Source organism: Apodemus sylvaticus, chromosome 19 (genome assembly GCF_947179515.1).
Source record: "Apodemus sylvaticus chromosome 19, mApoSyl1.1, whole genome shotgun sequence".
Taxonomy (NCBI): Eukaryota; Metazoa; Chordata; class Mammalia; order Rodentia; family Muridae; genus Apodemus; species Apodemus sylvaticus.
This window is the reverse complement of record NC_067490.1, coordinates 54,977,867-55,000,287: the sequence shown is the minus strand read 5'-3', so window position 1 is coordinate 55,000,287 and position 22,421 is coordinate 54,977,867. Positions and strand designations below refer to the sequence as shown.

The 22,421-nt window shown below is 36.0% G+C and overlaps 1 protein-coding gene across 1 annotated transcript; it reads left to right on the top strand.

Annotated features, from left to right (window-relative positions):
- Nucleotides 1–6,234: 6,234 nt before the first annotated feature.
- LOC127670025 (vomeronasal type-2 receptor 116-like) lies at nt 6,235–19,942 on the top strand. Its single transcript, XM_052164317.1, has 6 exons — nt 6,235–6,437; nt 14,549–14,828; nt 15,148–15,951; nt 16,792–17,016; nt 18,139–18,262; nt 19,038–19,942. Exons 1-6 carry the CDS (start codon nt 6,235–6,237, stop codon nt 19,940–19,942), a joined length of 2,541 nt encoding a protein of 846 aa, XP_052020277.1.
- The last annotated feature ends 2,479 nt before the right edge of the window (nt 19,943–22,421 follow it).

The window sequence follows — 22,421 nt, the reverse complement described above, 5'->3', positions numbered from 1 at the left end:
ATTGTTAGGGTGTTTTCTAGGTTATAATCAGAAATAGCTGAAGATAGTTTAATAGACAACAGTCCACATTGTTTTACATAGATAGTTGGTTTTCAAAAATGTCAAATATCCATGGTATATGATGTTTATGTCTTAAAAGCTATGTAAAGTTTTCTGTATGTTTTCAGTTAATATTGGTCACTCATAGATTTCTGATGGGGCTGAAGACTGTTAGTCTCACAGACATCCCAAGATGTTTAATCTTGAGAAAGCTGATATAAATTTAAATAATTTTCAGGTGACATAAAATTTAAAGCCAGGACATAAGTCAATTCTTACAATGTTAATTCTTAAGTTGTATTGCCATATTCTTAAGTCATATTAGGGAGTCACGCCTCATGGTAGGAGCTTGACATTGGTCAAGGACAATCCCTGGCTTCGGGCAGGAATCTGACCTTAAGACATAATAGGAAAGTAGGTTACATTAAGAATTTTTATCTTAGGGTAGAGAAGCTAGTGAATGTTGAGCACATTGTTCTTCCTGGTCTACAAATTCCTGAATTAAGCAGGTGACCCCCCCAGCAGTAGAGTCAAAAACCACCAGATGAGTTCACTAGAACTCAGCCTAGGGTCTGGGGTGAAGGGCGTGCCCAAACTGTTAAAGTTCTGACTGAAATTAAAGTTCCAGCATTCCAGTTCATAGGCAGGCAGCTATTGAATTCAACATTGTTAATTCTGACAGTCTTTTAAGATAATACAGATGAAAAGGGTTCTGTTTAATTGACAGGGATGATAAACTAGGTGTTATGTCTATGTTATAGTTTATAATTTACAAAATGATAATTATGCTCAATTGATATTTAGAGAGTACCTAAGACCACCTATCCTGATACCATGGTAGCTCTCTCACTAAGGGCATATTACCCAAGAGACTAATTAATCTCTTTGAGACTGTTTTATTTGTAATACAGGAAGCCAAAAAGATTACCCTCAGACAAAAGTTAAGAGGCATCTGACAGACCAACACCAGACTCCATTGGCAGGTCTCGAGGGCATGGCAGCCCACAAATTTGGCCAAGGTATGTAAAGTTAAGCAGGTACCAGGTGAGTCATTTACAGCTTTTCTAGAGCAGCTCATAGAGGCATTCTGCCAATATACATGCTATGAATCCAGGGTTTTGGAATACTATGGCTACTATGACAATGGCTCTTATAGACAGGGCTAGTAAAGATACAAGGAAAGAGCTTCAGAGGATAGAGGGATTTGGTGCAGTTTGCTGAGAAGGTCTGTAGAAGGATTTAGTAGTGTAGGTTATTGAGAAAGTCTGTAGAGAGATTTAGTAGTTTGTTGAGACAGGGAGACAGAAGAGGAGAAGAAACGGAAAAAAAAGTGACAGAGAAAGAAAGAAGTGACAGAGAATTCTCGATATAATAGTTAGGAAAAGCAGAAAAGGGAGACAGAAAAGGACCAATGTACATACTATAAGGAAAACGGCCACTGAGCCAGAGTGTGCCCTAAGAAATAGAAGCCGGGAGCAGGAATTCCCAGGTCTTGGGAAAAGTGCACCCAAATGGCAAACCCAGGTGTTAGCCCTGGGTGAAAACAGTGACTAGGGGAGATGGGTTTTCTGACCACCTCCCCCAACCCAGGATAACTGTGGGAGTAAAAGAAAAACCCACTCAGCTCTTGGACATAGGGGCTCTACACTCGGTCTTCCAAGCCAATGGCGCTGTTTCCAAAAAAAGATCTTGGATCCAAGAAGCCCCTGGCACCAAACTGTATTCATGGACTACCCGAAGAACAGCAGACCTAGTGATGGGATGTGTAGCCCATTCATTTAGGGTCACCCCAGGCTTTTTCTACTCTCTGTTGGAGTAAGACATACGTTCCAAAATGGAGAGGGGGCAGATATGCTTCCTGCCCAACGGGCTGTAGTTTACTGGCCCAAAAGAGAGGATGACCCCTGCTGAAAGTTTCTACAGACTGGAGCAGTTTTCTCCATGATGAAAGCAGGTGCTGCTATGGTGGACGGCATAAATGTCATCTGGGTAGAAGAATCTTTACCCCCTGGCATGTCAAGGCAGAAAGTGGAGCTCGTTGCCCTCACCAAGACCTTGGAACTTGGAACCAGCAAAAAAATCAGCATCCACACGGATAACAGGTATGCCTTTGCCACAGCTCATGTCCACAGGGATCTATGCAAAGAGGACTGCTCACATCAGAGGAAACCAACAGGAAATCTTGGACCTCTCAGATGTCCTCATGAAGTCAGCCACTGTGAGTATTCACTGCCCAGGATGTGCAAAGGGAAAAGACTCAGTGGGCAATAGCCAGGCAGAGCAAGTGGCTCCAGGAATAGATATGCAGGAGCCTATACTGATTATGGGTCTGTAAGAGACACCCATTTGGAAATGGGACAAAATTAAGGAACCGCCTCACTTCAAAAAGGACTGAGATTGCTAGCCATCCTACCAACTATTACTAAGAGAGGGTGCACACAAGAAGGGAGAACTATATTCCCCAGAAATTAAGCCAAAGACTCACCAGGGCAAAGCACAGATGGACTCATTTAGGGGATTAAAAACTGTCCTGGCAGTCAAGGGACCAAACGTATATATTTATGACTCAGGTTTTATGCTAAAAAGACAATAGAACAGTGTAAGATATGCCAGCAAGTAAATGCTTATGCAGTAAAGAGTAAGCAGGGCAAAAGACCTAGAAGAGAACAGCCTAAAATATATTAAGAGATTTTATAAAAGGACAGGAGAATATGGTATAGATACTTTGATCTAGATAGATTGAAGCAGGAAACAGCTGTCAAGGTTAGAAGAAATTTCAGAGTGCCCAAGGTAATTGGATCAGATAATGGTTCTGTTTTTGTTTCTAAGGTAAGTCAGAAATTAACAGAGATATTAGGGACTAATTGGAAACATTATTCAATGTACTGTTCCCAGGGCTCAAGGCAGATAGAGAGAATAAACAAAACCCTATGAGAGACCTTAACTAAATTGGCCTTAGAGACTGGTTCAGGCTGAGTGGTGCCTCTCCCCTTGTTTCTGAAGAGCCCCTACTATTTTAACCTGACCAGTCTAGATATCTTCTTTGATACCCCAACTCCCTTGGTGTTCACTGGGCCCTTCCAGGAGGTATCCCACAATATGAGATTTGCTTAAAAGCTCCAGGCATGCTAGAGATTCCTCACTGCTTCCAGATAGGTGACTGGATCTGTATAAAAAGGCTTCAAGAACTGTTGCTGGAACCCTGATGAAAGAAACCCTCACCAAATTAACCACAGAGACTGATATTAATGGTTAGATAGCTCTCCTACCCTTTTTACTTCAGGCTTTTGTTCTCTAGGCTCAAGCCCCTCGAGTGGGTGAGACAGCAAGTGTGGAAGCAGCTCTGGGAGTCCCACTCAAGAGAAAGAGCCTTACAAGTTCCACATCACTTCCAATTTGGAGATTTGGTCTACGTTAGACGCTACTGTGCAGAATATCTTGAGTCTCGGTGGAAAAGCCCTTATCTTGTACTCTTCACCATCCTTCTTTCTGTTTTGATGAGACTCTTTGTAATTTTACTCCTTTTGCTTACAATTGGAACCTGTGTGACTAACCGGTTAATAGCTTTTATTAGAGAAACATATAAGTGCTGTGCAGATTCTTATGCTATGCCAACTATCAGAGATTAGGGCAGGACAATCCAGAATATATAGTCAGAGATTTAGTTCTATAGTTCTAAGATTAGAATTTACCAAGAAAAGAACTGGGGAATGAAAGGATAGAAAATAATACAGCCTAATTCTAATGACCCCTAGAAATCAGTAGTTTAAAATGCTATCTCTTTTTGTTAGAAACTAGGTAAAAGGTCACCTTCTAGAACCCGCCCTTTGCTTAGACCTAGCAGAAAGGCCTTGAATAGGTGATCCTGGCCCCATAGGGTAACTGGAAATGGGCTAAGCTTATCTTGCTCTGTAAACTTATGACATTACCCCTAAGCAGGAGTTCACTCAGCTGTAGACATTATAGAAAACTAATTGGTCCACTGAGCGCTGGCTCTGATAATTTAAACTGATTGGCCTAAACACTATGGAGTGGTACAAATCAATTGGCTCCCATTTCACGGGCTCTCCATGCTAAGAAATGATTGATTTGTGATTCGCGGGCTTTGTTATAAACTTATAAAAGCTGTCTCAATTCAGCACTTGTGGTCCATAGTCCTCTGACCCTGCATGGTGGATGGCTATGGAACCAAGAATTCTGGAATAAAGACATTCTCATGCTATTGCATTGAGACCGTTTGTCGCGAGTGGTTTGGGTGTCGCCTTCCGGGGTGTGGGGTGCTGGGGCACCCTCGGTTTTTGGGGTCTTACAACATCAGGAGGTAGGAGGTGGGGCAACACTCTAGAATGTACCAGAGAGTTGAGAGGTAAGAGACACTTAGATGAAATGCCTACCGAGAGGAGAGAGAATTTGTAGAATGGCATGGTATCAAGTGGAGGGATGGGGTTGCCATCCAATAGTCAAAACCTCTGACCCCAAAATTTATTTGTTTGAAAGAACAACAACAACAGTGGAGAGGTGCCTGAGGATGAGGAGGTCCAGTTATAGGCCCAAATTGAGATCTAGCTAAGAGGGAGACCCCAAGCCCTGACACTATTACTGAGTCTCTGGTGACCCAAAGAGGGACCTATCATGACTGCACTCTGGAAGGCCTAGCAAGCATCTGATAGAGTCAGAAGCAGATATTTGTACCCAACCAATGGACAGAAGTGGCTGACGCCTGTTGTTGAATTAGGTGAAAGTTGAAAGGAACTGAGGAGAAAGGCAACCTAATAAGAAAACCAGCAGACTCAACCTGGCACACTCTCAGAAACTGAGCCACTAACCAGCCAGCATACACCAGCTCATATGAGGCCCACAATACTATACAGTAGAGGACTGCTGGGTCTGAAGTCAGTCAGGGAAGATGTGCCTAATCATCAAGAGACTTGGGGCTCCAGTGAGTGGGCAGGTCTTTTGGGGTCATAGTTGATTGGGGACATCCTCTTGGCTATGGGTTGTCAGTGGGAGGGGTTGGAATATGAAACAGTCAGAGGATGGACAATGATGTGGTTAAAAACTGGACTGTAAAAAGTAGATTAGAGAATACATTTAAAGAAGAAAAAGAAGAAAAGAGTCCACTGCACTCAGTGTGGATATTAAGGGGAAAAATATGGTAGTTCAAAATTTTCAAATCAAATTCAATGCTCCATCTGTGTCACTCATCGTAATCTAACTAAGTTACATAAATTAGCATAACAGACATAAATCTGTGTTGTTTGGATATAATCCAAGACAGGACTGTTTATAAACAAATACCAACTAGACATGCATGGAAATAGAAGGAATTTACTAACATTATCGATAAAATTCTCTGTCAAAAATGACACCTAAATTCTTTCATTCCTTTGAGTAAAATGTATGAAATTCTTATCAATCATCAATCAGCAGTGTTTCATCAAATATCATTGACTGCCAGGGACTGATTATCAGACAAGAGATCAGCATTTTGACTCATTGATTGTCTGCACAGGTACAGGATGAGCTTTGAATCTGTATTATTCCAGGCATTATTGGATTTAGAAGAATTACATGTTCTCCAGGTATCAAGAATCACAGGAAGTTTGAAGAAGTTTTGTAAACATGACTAACATACAATAGTATATGAAAATCAGAGAGCATGCTCAACTCCAGACTCAGTGTTACCTGTGAGACTTCCCTTCCTTCCACTAGACAATGGAAGACATAATGTCCCATGATTAAACTCAAACTCTGAATGATATAGAACATTTATGACTGTCTCAACTTTTTTCTAATTATGGAAGTTCTGGTGAAATCCACTGTGTTTATTTATATAGCCATTGACACGTAGTCTGGACCAAGCTGCCCAGGAGAAGATTGTCCTTGGGAATTATGTCACGCATATGAATGAAATCATTGCAGCTGCTCATAGAGAACATGATTTCCAAATTATTTTTTCAGAAATGTTTTGATCAAAAGTTTTCAGACCTCAGGTGTAGAACTTGAGGCCAGAATTTTCCTGATGTATCCAGGGAGCATGACATAGGATTAATTGAAGAGAACTATTGAATGTAATTAAGTGAATGTCCAGAAAGCAGTAGATTTAAAACAGACACATGGGTGTAAATATGTGTGTGATGTTTGCCTACATTGGACACGGATTTCACAACTGCTACATCTGAGATCCTAGCCAACATGAAGAAGCTGTGTGCTTTCACTATTTTATTTTTGTTTCTGAAGTTTTCTCTTATTTTGTGCTGTTTGACTGAATCCATTTGCTTTTGGAGGATAAAGAATAATGAAGATAATGAAGATTTGGTAAGTGAGTGTGGTTTACTTTTTTGGACAATGGAGGTACCAATTAAAGTCACATTTTTTCATAAATTTTTTGATTTTAGGTAAGCAATTAACTTTATTTCTCCATCAATGGGATTAATTAGAAATATTTAGCTGTGTACACAAACTGTGGGGTTCTCTCTGGTTCCTCCCTGCTAAATTGAGGAAACACAGAAAATTATTACACTAATCACTATGTTAATACTGTCAAATGTGTCACACTTTAGTTTAGCTTTAATTCTTTGGGCTGCAGTTCACAATGCTGAAAAATGAGTCGGATTCTCTCTGTTCAGTCTTTGTTGATATCAGATGTTGAAAGATGCCTTTTCATCTGCTTTGAATCCACAATTCCCACATTAAGCAAGAGTTCAATATGAAGAGACTGCATCACTTTCTATATTCAAGTTCCTGTCAACAATTCCTATATTAGCATTCATCCAAATGTTCATGAAAATGTCATCTAATTTTGGTTTCCAACGTTTGGCATACATTCATTCATTGAAATATTTTTATATGTGTTGGTCTACTATACCTGATTACATTATAACATTACATATATACTTGTGAGTATACATATATTTTGCTTTGTAAAATAGTCATTAAGTGAGTCGCTCCTGCAATTCTGTACTTGACACTTAATGTGGATAAAGAAAGCCAGGCTTCATATTCTGTTACCAGAATAATATTTTGATCCAATTATACTAATACCCAGACACAGATTAAGCTTAACCTCAGTATCAGATAGATAGTTAATATTTCAATTAACAATGACATAAATATAACATTAAAGAAAATCTAGGAGAATAAATGATCTTTTTTTGGATTAGAAGCTGTCCTCAGTGTCTGATATCCTAAGGGTGAGATGTTATCCTTTTTGCCTGCAGATCATGCAGGAAGGTATGTTGAAATTACTCACCTAAAACTAATCAATCTGCTTGGAACTTCTTTCTTTCATGAACCAAGATTTTCTGTGTTTTTATGTCTTTGACACTCATTGCATCTCTCATTCAATTTTATGTCTTTGGTATTTAAAGAATATGTTTTCCACTTGGTAGTCACAATACACAGTACACTTTGATAGTGATGGTTGCTTCACCTTATTATTCTTCTGTGTTAGGTTAGTATGAAATTCATTTCTGATGTTTTCTATATTTCTCCATAACTCATTGGAAAAACACAGAGGAAATTCTCATTGGTGACACTTTTAAGAAGCATAATAAGGTTTAAATTCACAAATATGAACTGTATCAATATATGTTTCAGGTTTAGAAGTAAAATCTTATCTCCAAACAGTCAATTAAAAATGCAAATATAGTCAAAGAACATGTTTGGTATATTTACTCCTCATGAGAGATAATAGCTAATAATAACAAATGAACTGCTAACTGTTCTGGGACAGATGATCAATTTTCTTATAGAGAGAAGATCTCTGTGCTCAGACATCACTTTTTATTATTCGATATAATTTTTTATTTACATTTCAAATGATTTCCCCTTTTCTAGCCCCCCCACTCTCCGAAAGTCCCGTAAGCCCCCTTCTCTTCACCTGTCCTCCCACCCACCCCTTCCCACTTCCCCGTTCTGGTTTTGCCGAATACTCCTTCACTGAATCTTTCCAGAACAAGGGGCCACTCCTCCTTTCTTCTTGTACCTCATTTGATGTGTGGATTATGTTTTGGGTATTCCAGTTTTCTAGGTTAATATCCACTTATTAGTGAGTGCATACCATGATTCACCTTTTGAGTCTGGGTTACCTCACTTAGTATGATGTTCTCTAGCTCCATCCATTTGCCTAAGAATTTCATGAATTCATTGTTTCTAATGGCTGAATAGTACTCCATTGTGTAGATATACCACATTTTTTGCATCCACTCTTCTGTTGAGGGATACCTGGGTTCTTTCCAGCATCTGGCAATTATAAACAGGGCTGCTATGAACATAGTAGAGCATGTATCCTTATTACATGGTGGGGAATCCTCTGGGTATATGCCCAGGAGTGGTATAGCAGGATCTTCTGGAAGTGAGGTGCCCTATGGCCACTTGATCCTCAACAAAGAGGCTGAAAACATCCAATGGAAAAAAGATAGCCTTTTCAACAAATGGTGTTGGTTCAACTGGAGGTCAGCATGTAGAAGAATGCGAATTGATCCATACTTGTCTCCTTGTACTAAGCTCAATTCCAAATGGATCAAGGACCTCCACATAAATCCAGACACTCTGAAGCTAATAGAAAAGAAACTGGGGAAAACCCTTGAGGACATCGGTACAGGGAGAAAGTTTCTGAACAGAACACCAATAGCGTATGTTCTAAGATCAAGAATTGACAAATGGGACCTCATAAAATTACAAAGTTTCTGTAAGGCAAAGGACAAATCGGCAACCAACAAATTGGGAAAAGAGCTTCACCAATCCTACATCAGACTGAGGGCTAATATCCAATATATATAAAGAACTCAAGAAGTTAGACTCCAGAAAATCAAACAACCCTATTAAAAATGGGGTACAGAGTTAAAAAAAGAATTCTCACCTGAAGAACTTCGGATGGCGGAGAAGCATTTTAAAAAATGCTCAACTTCATTAGTCATTAGGGAAATGCAAATCAAAACAACCCTGAGATTTCATCTTACACCAGTCAAAATGGCTAAGATTAAAAATTCAGGAGACAGCAGGTGTTGGAGAGGGTGTGGAGAAAGAGGAACACTCCTCCACTGCTGGTTGGATTGCAAATTGGTACAACCACTCTGGAAATCAGTCTGGCGGTTCCTCAGACATCACTTAATGGATCTGAAAGGATAAGGAAGACTGAGGTGTTAAGAGAAATCTGATACTTTTTAAGAAATTGACATAGTAACAACACACTAAACTTAACATTAATTTAATGGGTAAAATAGCAGAAAAGATAAAAATCTAGGTATGTGGTATATTATATAATTTTTTGTACTTTGAAATGGATAGGTAATTTAAATGAAATATATGTTAAAATAATAATTCTGTTTATGAATCTTAACATTTGAAAATATTAAAATGTTTTATAAACTTAATCGATATATTATGGATAATTTTTCTCACTGTGCATGAACTTAGTATGTTCTTAATGTTTAACTACAAAAAGTTTATTCTGTTTTAAAATGTGTAACATATTCTAATTTCCAAAAATCATTTTCCTTGTAACAAAGATATTCATTTTTCAGTATACTGATTGTTAGACAATATACACAGGTATTTAATGCATTTTAAAAATACTCACACAATACCAAGTGTTATCACATAAGGGCTTTTTAATATGTGTGTGTGTGTGTGTGTGTGTGTTTTCTTTTATTGGGTATTTTCATTTTTTGCATTTCAAATGTTTTCCCTGTTCCTGTTTCCCCCCTAGAAACTCCATATCTCATCCATCCTTCCTTTTTTGTATGAGAGTATTCCTGCCAACAACCACCCACTGCCACCTCACTGCCCTGGAATTACAATAGGGTATCAAGTCTTCACAAGACCAAGGGCCTCTTTTCCCATGAAGCCCTACAAGGTCATCCTCTGCTTCATATGCAATCAGAGGAATGGTTTTTTCCATGTGTACACTTTTTTGTTTGTTTGTTTGTTTGTTTGTTTGTTTAGACCCTGGGAGTATGAGGGGCATGTTTGGTTAGTATGTTGTTCTCCTTATGAGGTTGCAAAGTCCTTCAGCACCTTCAGTCCTTTTTCTAAAACTTCCATTAGGAAACCCATGCTGAATCCAATGTTTGTCTATGAACATTCATCCCAGTGTTTTCAGATTCAGGCAGGGCCTCTCATGAGACAGTTAGATCAGACTCCTGTCAACAAGCAATTCTTAGCATCTGCAATAGTGTCTGGCTTGAATGACTGCATATGGAATGGATCCTGAGGCAGTCTCTCAATGGCCTTTCCTTCATTCTTTGGTCTGAGGCATTCATACTTTGGTCTTTCTTCTTCTGAAGCTTCATTTGGTCTGTGAATAGTATCTTGGATATAGTGAGCTATTGGGCTAATATCCATTTACCAATGAGTGAATACCATGTGTGTAATTTTGTGTCTAGGTTACCTCACTCAGGATGCTATTTCCTAGTTCCATCCATTTGCCTGCAAATTTCATGAATTTAGTCTTTTTTTATACATGAATACCACTCCATTGTGAAAATGTAACTCCTTTTCTGTATACATTCTTCTATTGAGGGACACCTGGGTTCTCTCCAGCTTCTGGATTTTATAAATAAGGCTGCTATGAACATAGTGGAGCATGTGTCCTTATTACATGCTGGTGTGTAATGTGGGTATATGCTCAGGAGTGGTATAGTGGGGTCCTCTGGTAGTATTATGCCCAGTTTTCTGAGGATATGCCAGACTGATTTCCAGAGTGCTTGCACCAGCTTGCAATCCCACCAGCAGTGCAGGAGTGTTTCTCTTTCTCCACATCCTCTCCAGCATCTGCTGTCACCCGAGTTTTTGATCTTAGCTTAACTGGTGTGAGGTGGAATCTCATGGTTGTTTTGATATGCACTTTGCTGATGTTTAAGGATGCTGAGAATTTCCTTAGGTGTTTCACAGCCATTTGATATTCCTCCACTGAGAATTCTTAATTTAGCACTGTACCTCATTTTAACAGGGTTATATGTTTCTCTAGAGTTTAACCTCTTGAGTTCTTTGTATATATTCGATATTAGCCCTCTATCATTTGTATGATTCATAAGATCATTTCTAAATCTCTTGGCTGCAGTTTTGTTCTATTGACAGCAGTTTTATGAGGACCAATTTTTCTATTTGTAATCTTTGAGCTAAAGCCATTGGTGTTCTGCTCAGGAAAAATTTCCCTGTGCATATGTGTTCGAGGATCTTCTCTAGTTTCTCTTCCATTAGATTCAGTGTATCTGGTTTTATGTGGAGATCCTTGATCCATTTGAACTTGGCCTTTGTGCAGGGAGATAAGAATTAATCAATTTGCATTCTTCTACATACTGACCACCAGTTGAACCAACATCATATCTTGAAAATGCTGGGGGGGGGGTTGTTTTTTGCTTTTGTCTGTTTGTTTTTATTTCTCCACTAGATGATTTTAGCTCCTTTATCAAAGATCAAACGACAATAGGTGTGTGTGTGTGTTTTAATTTCATAAACTTCAATTCTGTTCCATTGAACAATCTTCCTGACTCTTACCAATACCAAACAGATTTCATCGCTAATGCTCTGTAATACAGTGTAAGGTTAGAGACCATGACTCCCGCACATGTTCTTTTACTACTGAGAATAGTTTTCACTATCCTGGGTTTTTAGTTATTCCAGATGAATTTGCACATTGCTCTTTTTAACTCTTATGAATTGGTTTGGAATTTTGATGGGGATTACATCAAATCCGTATGTTCATTTTTAATATATTAATCCTGTCAGTCCATGAGCATGGGAAACCATTCCACCTTTTGAGGTCTTCATTGATTCCTTTTCCTGGGACTTGAAGTCTTGTCATACAGATCATTCACTTTCTTTGTTAGAGTAACACCAAGGCATTTTATATTGATAATATTGTGAAGGTTGTTGATCCCTAATTTCCTTCTCAGCCTTTTAATCCTTTGTGTAGAGGAAGGCTACTGATTTATTGTAGTTAATTTTCTATCTAGACATTTTTCTGAAGTTGTTTATCAGGTTAAGGAGTTCTCTGGTGCAATTTTTGGAGTCACTTAACTATACTATCATATCATCTGCAAATAGTGATACTTTGACTTCTTCCTTACTAAATTTTACCCCTTCCACCTCCTTTTGTTGTTTACTTGCTCTGGATAGAACTTTAAGTACTATATTGAATAGATAATGAGCAAGAAGACAGTCTAATTTAGTGCCTAATTTTAGTAGAATTGCTTCAATTTTCTCTCCACTTAGTTTGATATTGGCTATTTGTTTGCTGCATATTTTACTATGTTTGGGTACGGACCCTGAATTTTTCATCTTTGTACCACTTTTACCATGCAGAGGTGTTGAATTTTGTCAAATGATTTATCACCATTTAAGAAGATGGTCATGTTGGTTGTTAATTTTTTAATTTGATTATATTTTGTATTATGTTGATGCATTTCCATATTGAACCATCCATGAATCCCTGAGATTAAGCCTACTTGTTCTTGTTGGATTATCATTTAAATGTGTTCTTGGATTCGGTTTGTGGGTATACTATGGTGTAATTTTGCATAGACATTCACAAGGGAAATTGGTGAGTAGTTTTCTTTATTACCGTGTCTTTTTGTGGTTTAAGTATCAGTGTAACTGTAGTTTCATAGAAAGAATTTGGTAGTATTCCTTCTGTTTCTATTTTATGGAATAGTGTAAAATGCTATTAGATCTTCTTTGAAAGTCTGATAGAGTTCTGAACTAAGATCATCTGGACCTTGGCTTTGTTTTTTGATAGAGAAGTTTCTAATGACTGCTTCTATTTCCTTAAATACTCTGGGACTCTTTAGATATTTTACCTGATCCTGATTTATCTTTGTCACCAGGTTTCTGTCTAGGAAATTAATCTATTTACTCCACTTCTTTGAGTTTTTTTTTATATTTTTATTTTCTATATTCTTTGTTTACATTCCAAATGATTTCCCCTTGCCCAGATACCCCCTCCCTATATGTCCCATAAACCTTCTTCTTTCCACCCATTCTCTAATCACCTCTCTACTTTTTCTCTGTGAGTTTTTTTTTTAATATAGGCATTTATAGTAAGATCCTAAGATTTTTTTTAAGTTCCTCACTTTCTGTTGTTATGTCTCCCTTTTCATTTGTGATTGTGTTATTTTGAATATGATCTCTGTCCCTTGTGGTTAGTCTGGCTAAGTGTTTATCTTGCTGAGTTGCTCAAAGAACTAGCTCCTGGTTTTCTTGGTTCTTTGTAGAGTTCTTTTTGTTTCTACTTGGTTGATTTCATCCCTGAGTTTGAATATTTCTTTCTGTCTACTCCTCTTTCGTATATTTGTTTCTTTTTCTTCTACAGCTTTCAGATGAGCTGTTAAGGTACTAGTGTATGTTCTCACCATTTTCTTTATGGAGGCACTCAGAGCTATGAGTTTTCTCTTAGCACTGCTTTCATTATTTACTATACTTTGGATCTGCCACTCTTTTATATTCATTGAATTAAAAAAAAACCTTTGATTTATTTCTTTATTAATTCTTTGACCAAGTTTTCATAGAGTAGATAGTTGTTAAGCTTCCAAGTATATGTGGGCTTTCTGTTGTTATTTTCATTATTTAATACCAGCCTAAATCCATGGTAGTCCCATAGGGATTAATTCAAAGTCCTGTATCTACTGAAGTTTGTTTTGTGTTCAATAATATGGACAATTTTTGAGAGTGTAACCATATAATCCTTAGGGGTTCAGGTATTAACATTTTATGCTTGTTTTCTATGCCTAATTCACAAATAATATCATATAAGTTGCTGGGCAGTGGTAGCACACACCTTTAATCCCAGCACTTGGGAGGCAGAGGCAGGTGAGTTTCTGAGCTTGTGGCCAACCTGGTATACAGATTGAGTTCCAGGACAGCCAGTGCTATACGGAGAAAACCTGTCTTGAAAAAACAAAAAAAAATCATACATATTTTGAAATAATTTAATTCTCAACATTAGCTAAAGAATCCTCAGTTATACACATGGTTAAGTACTCATTAATGATAATTTCAAGGTATGAAAAGATATAAGTATAAATGTTAAACAAAAGTTTTGATGTATGATGTTCTTCTCAAAGTACACAATATTATTAAGATGATTGATGTATAAACTGGTTTTAAATAATAAAAAATAAGGAAAATATGTTGTATATTTTATATGTAGTTTAAAAAAATTCAAAATGTATCTGCTGGATTACATCTCCAATATTATTTCATGGCGTCTTATTCAATAGGACTGCGATATAGTTCAAGGATGGCACTAAGAGGTAGATCAAACTCATTATTGATTTACTCAAATACAAAATATATTATGTAACATCATATCTCATCATATCCTATCATATAATGCCCTATGTCTCGAAATTCTTAAATTGCATTAAGCTCTACAGATCCCTCATTTATGAAGCTTATATCCAGACATTTATTTAGAAGTTTAGCATGTCCCATAGTACAAACTTTACTGCAATTGATATTTTATGTTTCAAGCATCCCCCTTATTCATCACTGTGCCTTGTTTTAGAATACCATCAAGAAGACATGAGTTTTTTCTGGTATTGATTTTTGTTATTGATGAGATCAACAAGAATCCTTATCTTTTACCAAACATGACTTTGATATTCTCCATCATTGGTCTGTGTGAAGATACATTGCAAGTTCTGGATATATTATATTCACCAAAAAATGATGTTGTGCATTTTATTAATTTTATCTGTGGAAAATATCAAATTTGTCATATAGACCTTACAGGACCATCATGGAAAACATCCTTAAAACTGGCAATTCATTCTAGGACACCACAGGTATGAATGTGTAACACTGAAGGACTCAACAATTTATACAGAGATAGATATAATAAGGAATTAATTAATCAAAACATAAATGTACTGGAAAAAACATGCAAAACCCTATACTAGGAAATTCAGACTTGTCAGAAATAGACTAGTAAATAAATATATATATTTAATATTTATAATATATTTAATATAATATTTAGAGTATAATCATACTATCCTTGAGAGGAGTTTACAAAGGTGAGTAACATTATGTGTATGTAATATCAAATATTCTAATAATCATAGTCCTCATGTGGATGTTTCACCTCTGTTCTATATCCTTTAGGTTTTCTTTGGACCATTTAATCCTAACCTAAGTGACCAGGACCAGTTTCCCTATGTCCATCAGATAGCCACCAAGGACACACATTTGTCCCATGGAATGGTCTCCTTGCTGCTTTACTTTAGATGGGCTTGGATAGGAGTGGTCATCTCAGATGATGACCAGGGAATTCAGTTTCTCTCAGATTTAAGAGAAGAAATGCAAAGGCATGGGATCTGTTTGGCTTTTGTGAATGTGGTTCCAGAAGCCTTGCAGCCATACATTACAAAGGCTATGATAAACGAAAAACAAATCATGACATCTTTGGCAAAGATTGTTATTGTTTATGGTGAGAGGTACTTTACTTTAGAATTCAGCATTAGAAGATGGGAGTATTTAGGTCCTCAGAGGATCTGGATCACAACTTCACAATGGGATGTTATCACAAATAAAAAGGAATTCAGCCTTGATTTCTTCCATGGGACTGTCGCTTTTGTACACCACATAGGTGAGATTGCTAAATTTAGGAATTTTATGCAAACTATGAACACTGACAAATACCCAGTAAACATTTCTGAGTCTATACTGGAGTGGAATTACTTTAATTGTTCAATCTCTAAGAGCAGCAATAAAATGGAACATTTTAAATTCAACAAAACATTGGAATGGACAGCACAACACAAATATGACATTGCCCTGAGTGAAGAAGGTTACAATTTGTATAATGCTGTATATGCTGTGGCCCACACCTACCATGAACTAATTGTTCAACAAGTAGAGTCTCAGAAAATGACAGAAACCAAAGCAATATCCATTGGCTGTCAGCAGGTGCAGTTTCTTATATTTCATTATGTTTAGATATATCAATGTGATCTTTTAAATGGACCCGGAGGAACACTTGTACATTTGTTAGAGATTATTCTCTCAATGTACATATTTCTACATTGCAAAAACCCCTAATTAATCTTGCACATGGATGGATATCATGCACAAGGAAAACATTTAATAGGAAACAATAATTTTTCATGTTATCAGTGAATTTTGTGAAAACATGTCTCAACATTTCACCAAATGAGTTCAAAAATTAGAATGGGAGCCAAGTGTTTCATAATAAAATCCTTATGTGTGGACTAGACCAGAATATTTTACTAAAGAGTAATATCTCAAGATTCAGTACCTATGATGTAACTAATAATTACTCATTTAAATTAACAATGATTTACAAAACCACAAATGAATAAGACTGTATATTTATTATGTTATTTATTTTCTGTTTATCTCATATTTTCTACAGTCTATACATGAAAGACCAACAGGCATTCTTTATTTTCACACATTCAGAATTCCCCTTCATTTTCACATGCATCTCTTCATTTTTAAAACTGTATTTTTGACAAACATGAACACACGCCCACATTCAAACACAATCAAACACACCATGTTACTTACTATATGCTAATCATCTATCCTAGTACATTATACAATTGAACATTAATATAAGTTGTATAAATTTTCAGTTTCATAGAGGTATATTGTATTTTACTACACGAAATTACTTCTATACAGCTGTATTTTGTGAAAGTCATTAAGAAATTAGAGGAAGTTCTCAATTTTGCTTTCTCTTTATTGATACACATATATAAGCATCTAATAATGGATTTCATTTAGATGTCTTCCTTGCTGAAGGCCAGGGTATTTACTAACCCTGTTGGAGAACTGGTGAACATGAAGCATAGGGAAAATAAATGTACAGAATATGACATTTTCATCATTTGGAATTTTCCACAAGACTTTGGATTAAAAGTGAAAATAGGAAGCTATTTTCCTTGTATCTCACAGATACAAAATCTTCATATATCTGAAGACGTGGAGTGGTCCATAGGAGGAAATTCGGTTGGTATACTACAATTTTCATTTTTTTCTAGTTACCTAAAATTTTAAATATGAATAACTGAAGTACTATCTCTGTGGTTAAGACCAATTGCTCCTCTTTGAGAAGACCATTCTCAGTTACAAGCACCAAACTCTGATAACTTTCAACTTCATGTAAATCTGATCTTAGGAATCAAAGGCCTCTACATTCCATGTTCAGTTGTACACACATGCCTATCTACCACAACACAGGAATATATATATATATATATATATATATATATATATATATATATATATATATATATATATAATTAAAAACTTGTAACTATATGTATAACATTGAATTTTCTTATTCTTTGAGAGCATATTTATAGCCTAATTAAGTATAGCATGTATTCATTAGTAGATATTTTTCTCCAGATTCAAGGTTTTCTTTTTATTTATATATTTTTATCTGTTATTTTATTTACTTACATTTTACTTGTTATCACACTTCCTGGTGTCACCTCTTCTGTGGGGGAATTGACTTGTCTGACATCATTGGGAGGAAAGACCCTTGGTCCTGTGGAGGCTTGATGCCCCAGTATAGGGGAATGCTAGAGTGTCTCATAAAAGAAGGGAATTAGGGGAAGGGATAGGATATTGAAGGATTTGTCTTAAACTTCATTAATTTCAGGACAGTATTATATAGCATATTTGGTTCATATTCATCAATTAACTCTTTCTTGATATATCCAAATTATTTCTCCATATGTTTCAGTATTCTGCTTTTATTATTTATAAATCATGATAGAAAAAAAATGATGCCACATAAGCATTCCTCTTGGATTAATCAGTTTAGGGAGTAAAAGTTTTAAATTGATACAACCTTAACTTTACATATATAATATTACATGATGTAAATAATATTGTGTGACATTTGGCGCACTGCAGGGAAATACAAAATAATAATATGCCTGAAATTGCTAAGAAATACTGGTAAACAGAGGAATATTTATAGCCATATCTGTTAATGCCAGATATATCAATCTGTGTGTCATTATATATATTATGTATACATGAAGTACACACACTGATACATACACATACACTCGCACACACACTCTCTCACTCACATATAATATTTATATATTGTTTCAGATTCCCTCCTCCATGTGTAGTGAGCCATGTAGTGCCGGATTTAGGAAAATTCATCAGAAAGAAACAGCAAACTGCTGCTTTGATTGTGTTCAGTGCTCAGAAAATGAGGTTTCCAATGACACAGGTACATGCTTGCATGCAGAAAGAAATGCTGAATTTGAATACTTTTCTTTCCAAACTACAACTATGATATGGCCTACATGGAAAGTGAAGTTCTAAAATCTCCATGTTTTAGAACTTAATCAGTTAAATAATGTAAACCTCTTTTGGATCTCGCAAATAACCTGCAGTATCTTCTACAAACAATACATTGCTCTCACATTATGATGCTTACTGATTTTATACTATGCAGAATACATTTAGGAGGACAAACATGTGTCCATCCCAGGTTTTAAAGAAAAAACTATGCAGCACAGAGCATCAAGAACAAAAATATTCCTTTAGGCAAACAGCACTTGCATAAGGAGTTGTATATTCTGATTCCTATAAAAGATACAGAGAAAAGGCACAACATAAAATAGCAAACATAGTGCATAATACTTTTCAACAACTGACATCAACAACTATATCTGCACACTACCCTTTTCTTTGAATAGTGAATTTTTGGTTTGAATTATTAAATATGAGATTGTGCATATTATTTTGTATCAAATTATTCTTTCTTTTTTGTTTAATGAATAATATTTTTTTCTGTTCCATTCTTTATAATGGTGTTTTATTTTACCAGAAAACATAGGTAACTAGAAAGCAATCTTAAGTCAGTGGTCCCTACAGTAAGAAGGAATGGATTAGATGCTCAAAACCAAATTATTTATTGATATATCCTTTGAATAATACAAATACACAATCATTAACTACATAGTTATCATATATTATAAGTGTTTATTTTTCTCTAGCAGATATGGAACAATGTGTGAGGTGTCCAGATGATAAGTATGCCAACTTGGAGCAAACCCACTGCCACCAAAGAGCTGTGTCATTTCTGGCTTATGAAGATCCACTGGGGCTTGCTCTAGGCTCCACTGCTATGTCTTTCTCAGCCATCACAATTGTAGTACTTTTCATTTTTGTAAAGTACAAGGATACTCCAATTGTGAAGGCCAATAATCTCATTCTCAGTTATATCCTGCTCATCTCTTTAGTGTTCTGTTTTCTCTGCTCATTATTCTTCATTGGACATCCCAACCAGGCCACCTGCATCCTGCAGCAGACTGCATTTGGAGTATTTTTCACAGTGGCTGTTTCTACAGTGTTGGCCAAAACATTAACTGTGGTCATGGCTTTCAAGCTCATTACTCCAGGGAGAAGAATGAGAGGGATGCTGACATCTGGGGCACGTAACTTGGTCATTCCCATTTGTACCCTGATCCAAATTGTTCTCTGTGGCATCTGGTTGGCAACATCTCCTCCCTTTATTGACAGAGATATACAATCTGAACATGGGAAGACTGTCATTATTTGCAACAAAGGCTCAGTCATTGCCTTCTATGTTGTCCTGGGGTACTTGGGTTCCTTGGCTCTGGGGAGCTTCACTGTAGCTTTCCTGGCTAGGAACCTTCCTGATAGATTCAATGAAGCCAAGTTCCTAACTTTCAGCATGCTGGTCTTCTGCAGTGTCTGGATCACCTTCCTCCCTGTGTACCATAGCTCCAGGGGTAAGATCATGGTGATTGTCGAGGTCTTCTCCATCTTGGCTTCTAGTGCAGGGTTGCTAGGGTGTATCTTTGTCCCAAAGTGTTATGTTATTTTAGTTAGACCAGATTCAAATATTATACAGAAGTACAAAGATAAATTGCTTCATTGAAACTTTCATAGTATGAAAATGTTAGATGATTCTCATCATATTTTAATTTGTCTTAACCAAAGTAGAAATTAGTCAAAGGAAAATTTTACATAATATACAAATTTGAGCTTACAACTAGGACATCACTGTCCATTGTGACACCAATTAACAATGTTTGGTGCAAAGTGGTTTCATTCGTAAATCCAGAGTCATCAGTCATGATGATATTGAGAACTGGGAATCTCAACTGAGAAATGGCTACCATCATTTTAATCTGTAGCTTTGTTTGTAACTCATATACTTAATTAATTATTAATATAAGGTGATGGTACTAACTGTGTACAGTACCCCTCTAGCTGAGTTGTTTTTGAAGCTATAAGAAAGAGGACTACAGACAACATGGACATGAAACCAGTAATCAACATTGTTCCACATGCTTTCATGGAGTGCTTGCATCTAATTTCATGCCTTGGTTTCATTCAGTATACTGTGACCAAAGTACATAGGAAAATAAACACTTTTCTCACATGTGTCTCTTGATCATGGTGTTTTTCTTGTTTTTGTTTTTGTTTTGAGCAACAGAATCTAAGACTTACCCTTAATGTTAAAATGCCTCTGTTGAAATTTGGAATTTCATAGACACTTGATGCAATAAAGGCACTGATATGAAAAGTGAAACAAGACTGAGTCTTAGCAGAGTGTGAAGCACAGTGACAATATTGCCTATGACAACACAGAAGCTCTGGGCATTGGAATAGCTTTACAATGAACTAGAACTATGTTAAGAATATCAGATAACATACAATTAAGATAACATTTATTAAAAGGCCAATGGGGTACAGGTTGTGCCTGAAATATTATGCTCTTGAAATTTATGATTATGAAAATAAAGTATTTAAGTGTGTAAAATTACTAATGGAAATGTCCCATACAAGACCTTTACCACAATAAGGTTAGTTAATTTGAGAGGCACATAAATCACTCTAGATGAAGGGTCTCATCATAAATTGTATCAAAATATGTGTACTAAAGACTATAGCAGTTTAATATTATACACACAAACATGCACATATAAATACATACTCAATTTTATTTTTTTATATCAGGTGATGAAGGTCAGTGTCATTTTTCTCTCAAAGTACTGTTTTCATCTTTATTTTTTAAATATTATTCGGTGGCTTATATTTAATATTGTCATATAATTGCTTTTTGTTTATATTTCCTGTCTCTAAGTCATCCATTTTACCACTCCCTGCACTCCTAAAATGCACATGTCCTCTTACCTCATTAATTTTTGCTGGATGTGTACGTTTTTGCATATATATATATATATACATGACTGTGTAAATTTGCATTTATTTATGTTCTGATATGTTCTCATAGCAGTGAAATCACTCTTAATGATATTCTGCTATACTTAAACATCAGCTACCATCAGCGAGCTGTCCTTTTGTAACAGGAACAAGTAAAATTACCCTCAGGCAGTCAGTTTTGAGAATATGAAAGAATTTGGAAAACTTGCCTCAGGACTCAGGAAATACTGTGGCAGTATAGGTAGAGGTATTGTCCATTTCAGAGGGGATTGAGAACACCCACCATGGAAAACATGACTTCTAAAACAATAAAGAAGAAAAAAAGAAGAAAATGAAATAATAAAAATAAAATGAAACAATAAAAGAGATAGATGTACATATGAAATTACAGAGACTGTGGAAGCATGCACAGGGCCTGCATGGTTCTGTTCAAATTGGGATTTCACTATTCAGAGGGGAATGGAACTATATCACTATTCCAATCCAGTTGGATGTCATTTACAAAAATCAATATTAATTGTTTTATATTATAAAAAATGATTTCTGAAATAAAGGATGACACTATACCATGACATCTATCCCATGAAATTGTTTGGGATGCCATCCTATATATGGAAATCATTTTTAGAAACATAATTGCCACCAGACCAATGTAAAATGAGACATTAAAATTCCTGTCTATGTTAAAAATGATTTAAAAGAATTACTTTCATGTATGATTTACAAGAATCTATTTTTTCCAGAGATGTGCTCAATAATAGGATATTCATGGGGTATTCAAACTACTCTAAAGGGCAAATCTTTTGTCATGCATCAGATGGAAAACACTCACACACACACACACACACACACACACAGACACACACACACACCTCAAAGACTTTGTTGGCAGTTCTTTGTCTCATAATACTTTTCCAGGACTTTTATATTTGTTGGTTTTTGTGTTCATTTGTTTTGTTGTGCTTTTTTTAAGCTCAAATTTCTTTTGAAGTAAATGCTGGATTATACTTTGTTTTTTTTTGTAATATCTTCTTGTGAATTTGAGTTTGTGTGTTTTTAGATTTGTTAGACATTTTCTTTATCTTATTCTCCTCTGTTTATTTTTCATTTTGTCCTATTACAGGTTTTTGTATTTTATAATTAATAACCATAACAATACTAATACTAATACTAATACTACTACTAAT

Bases quoted from the DNA above. Each gene is read 5' to 3' on its own strand.
- LOC127670025 (XM_052164317.1), top strand. From the start codon at position 6,235: ATGAAGAAGCTGTGTGCTTTCACTATTTTATTTTTGTTTCTGAAGTTT. The intron at 14,829-15,147 runs GTATGAATGTGT...TATATCCTTTAG, and splicing joins TTCATTCTAGGACACCACAG to GTTTTCTTTGGACCATTTAA. The intron at 17,017-18,138 runs GTTGGTATACTA...ATATTGTTTCAG, and splicing joins GGTCCATAGGAGGAAATTCG to ATTCCCTCCTCCATGTGTAG.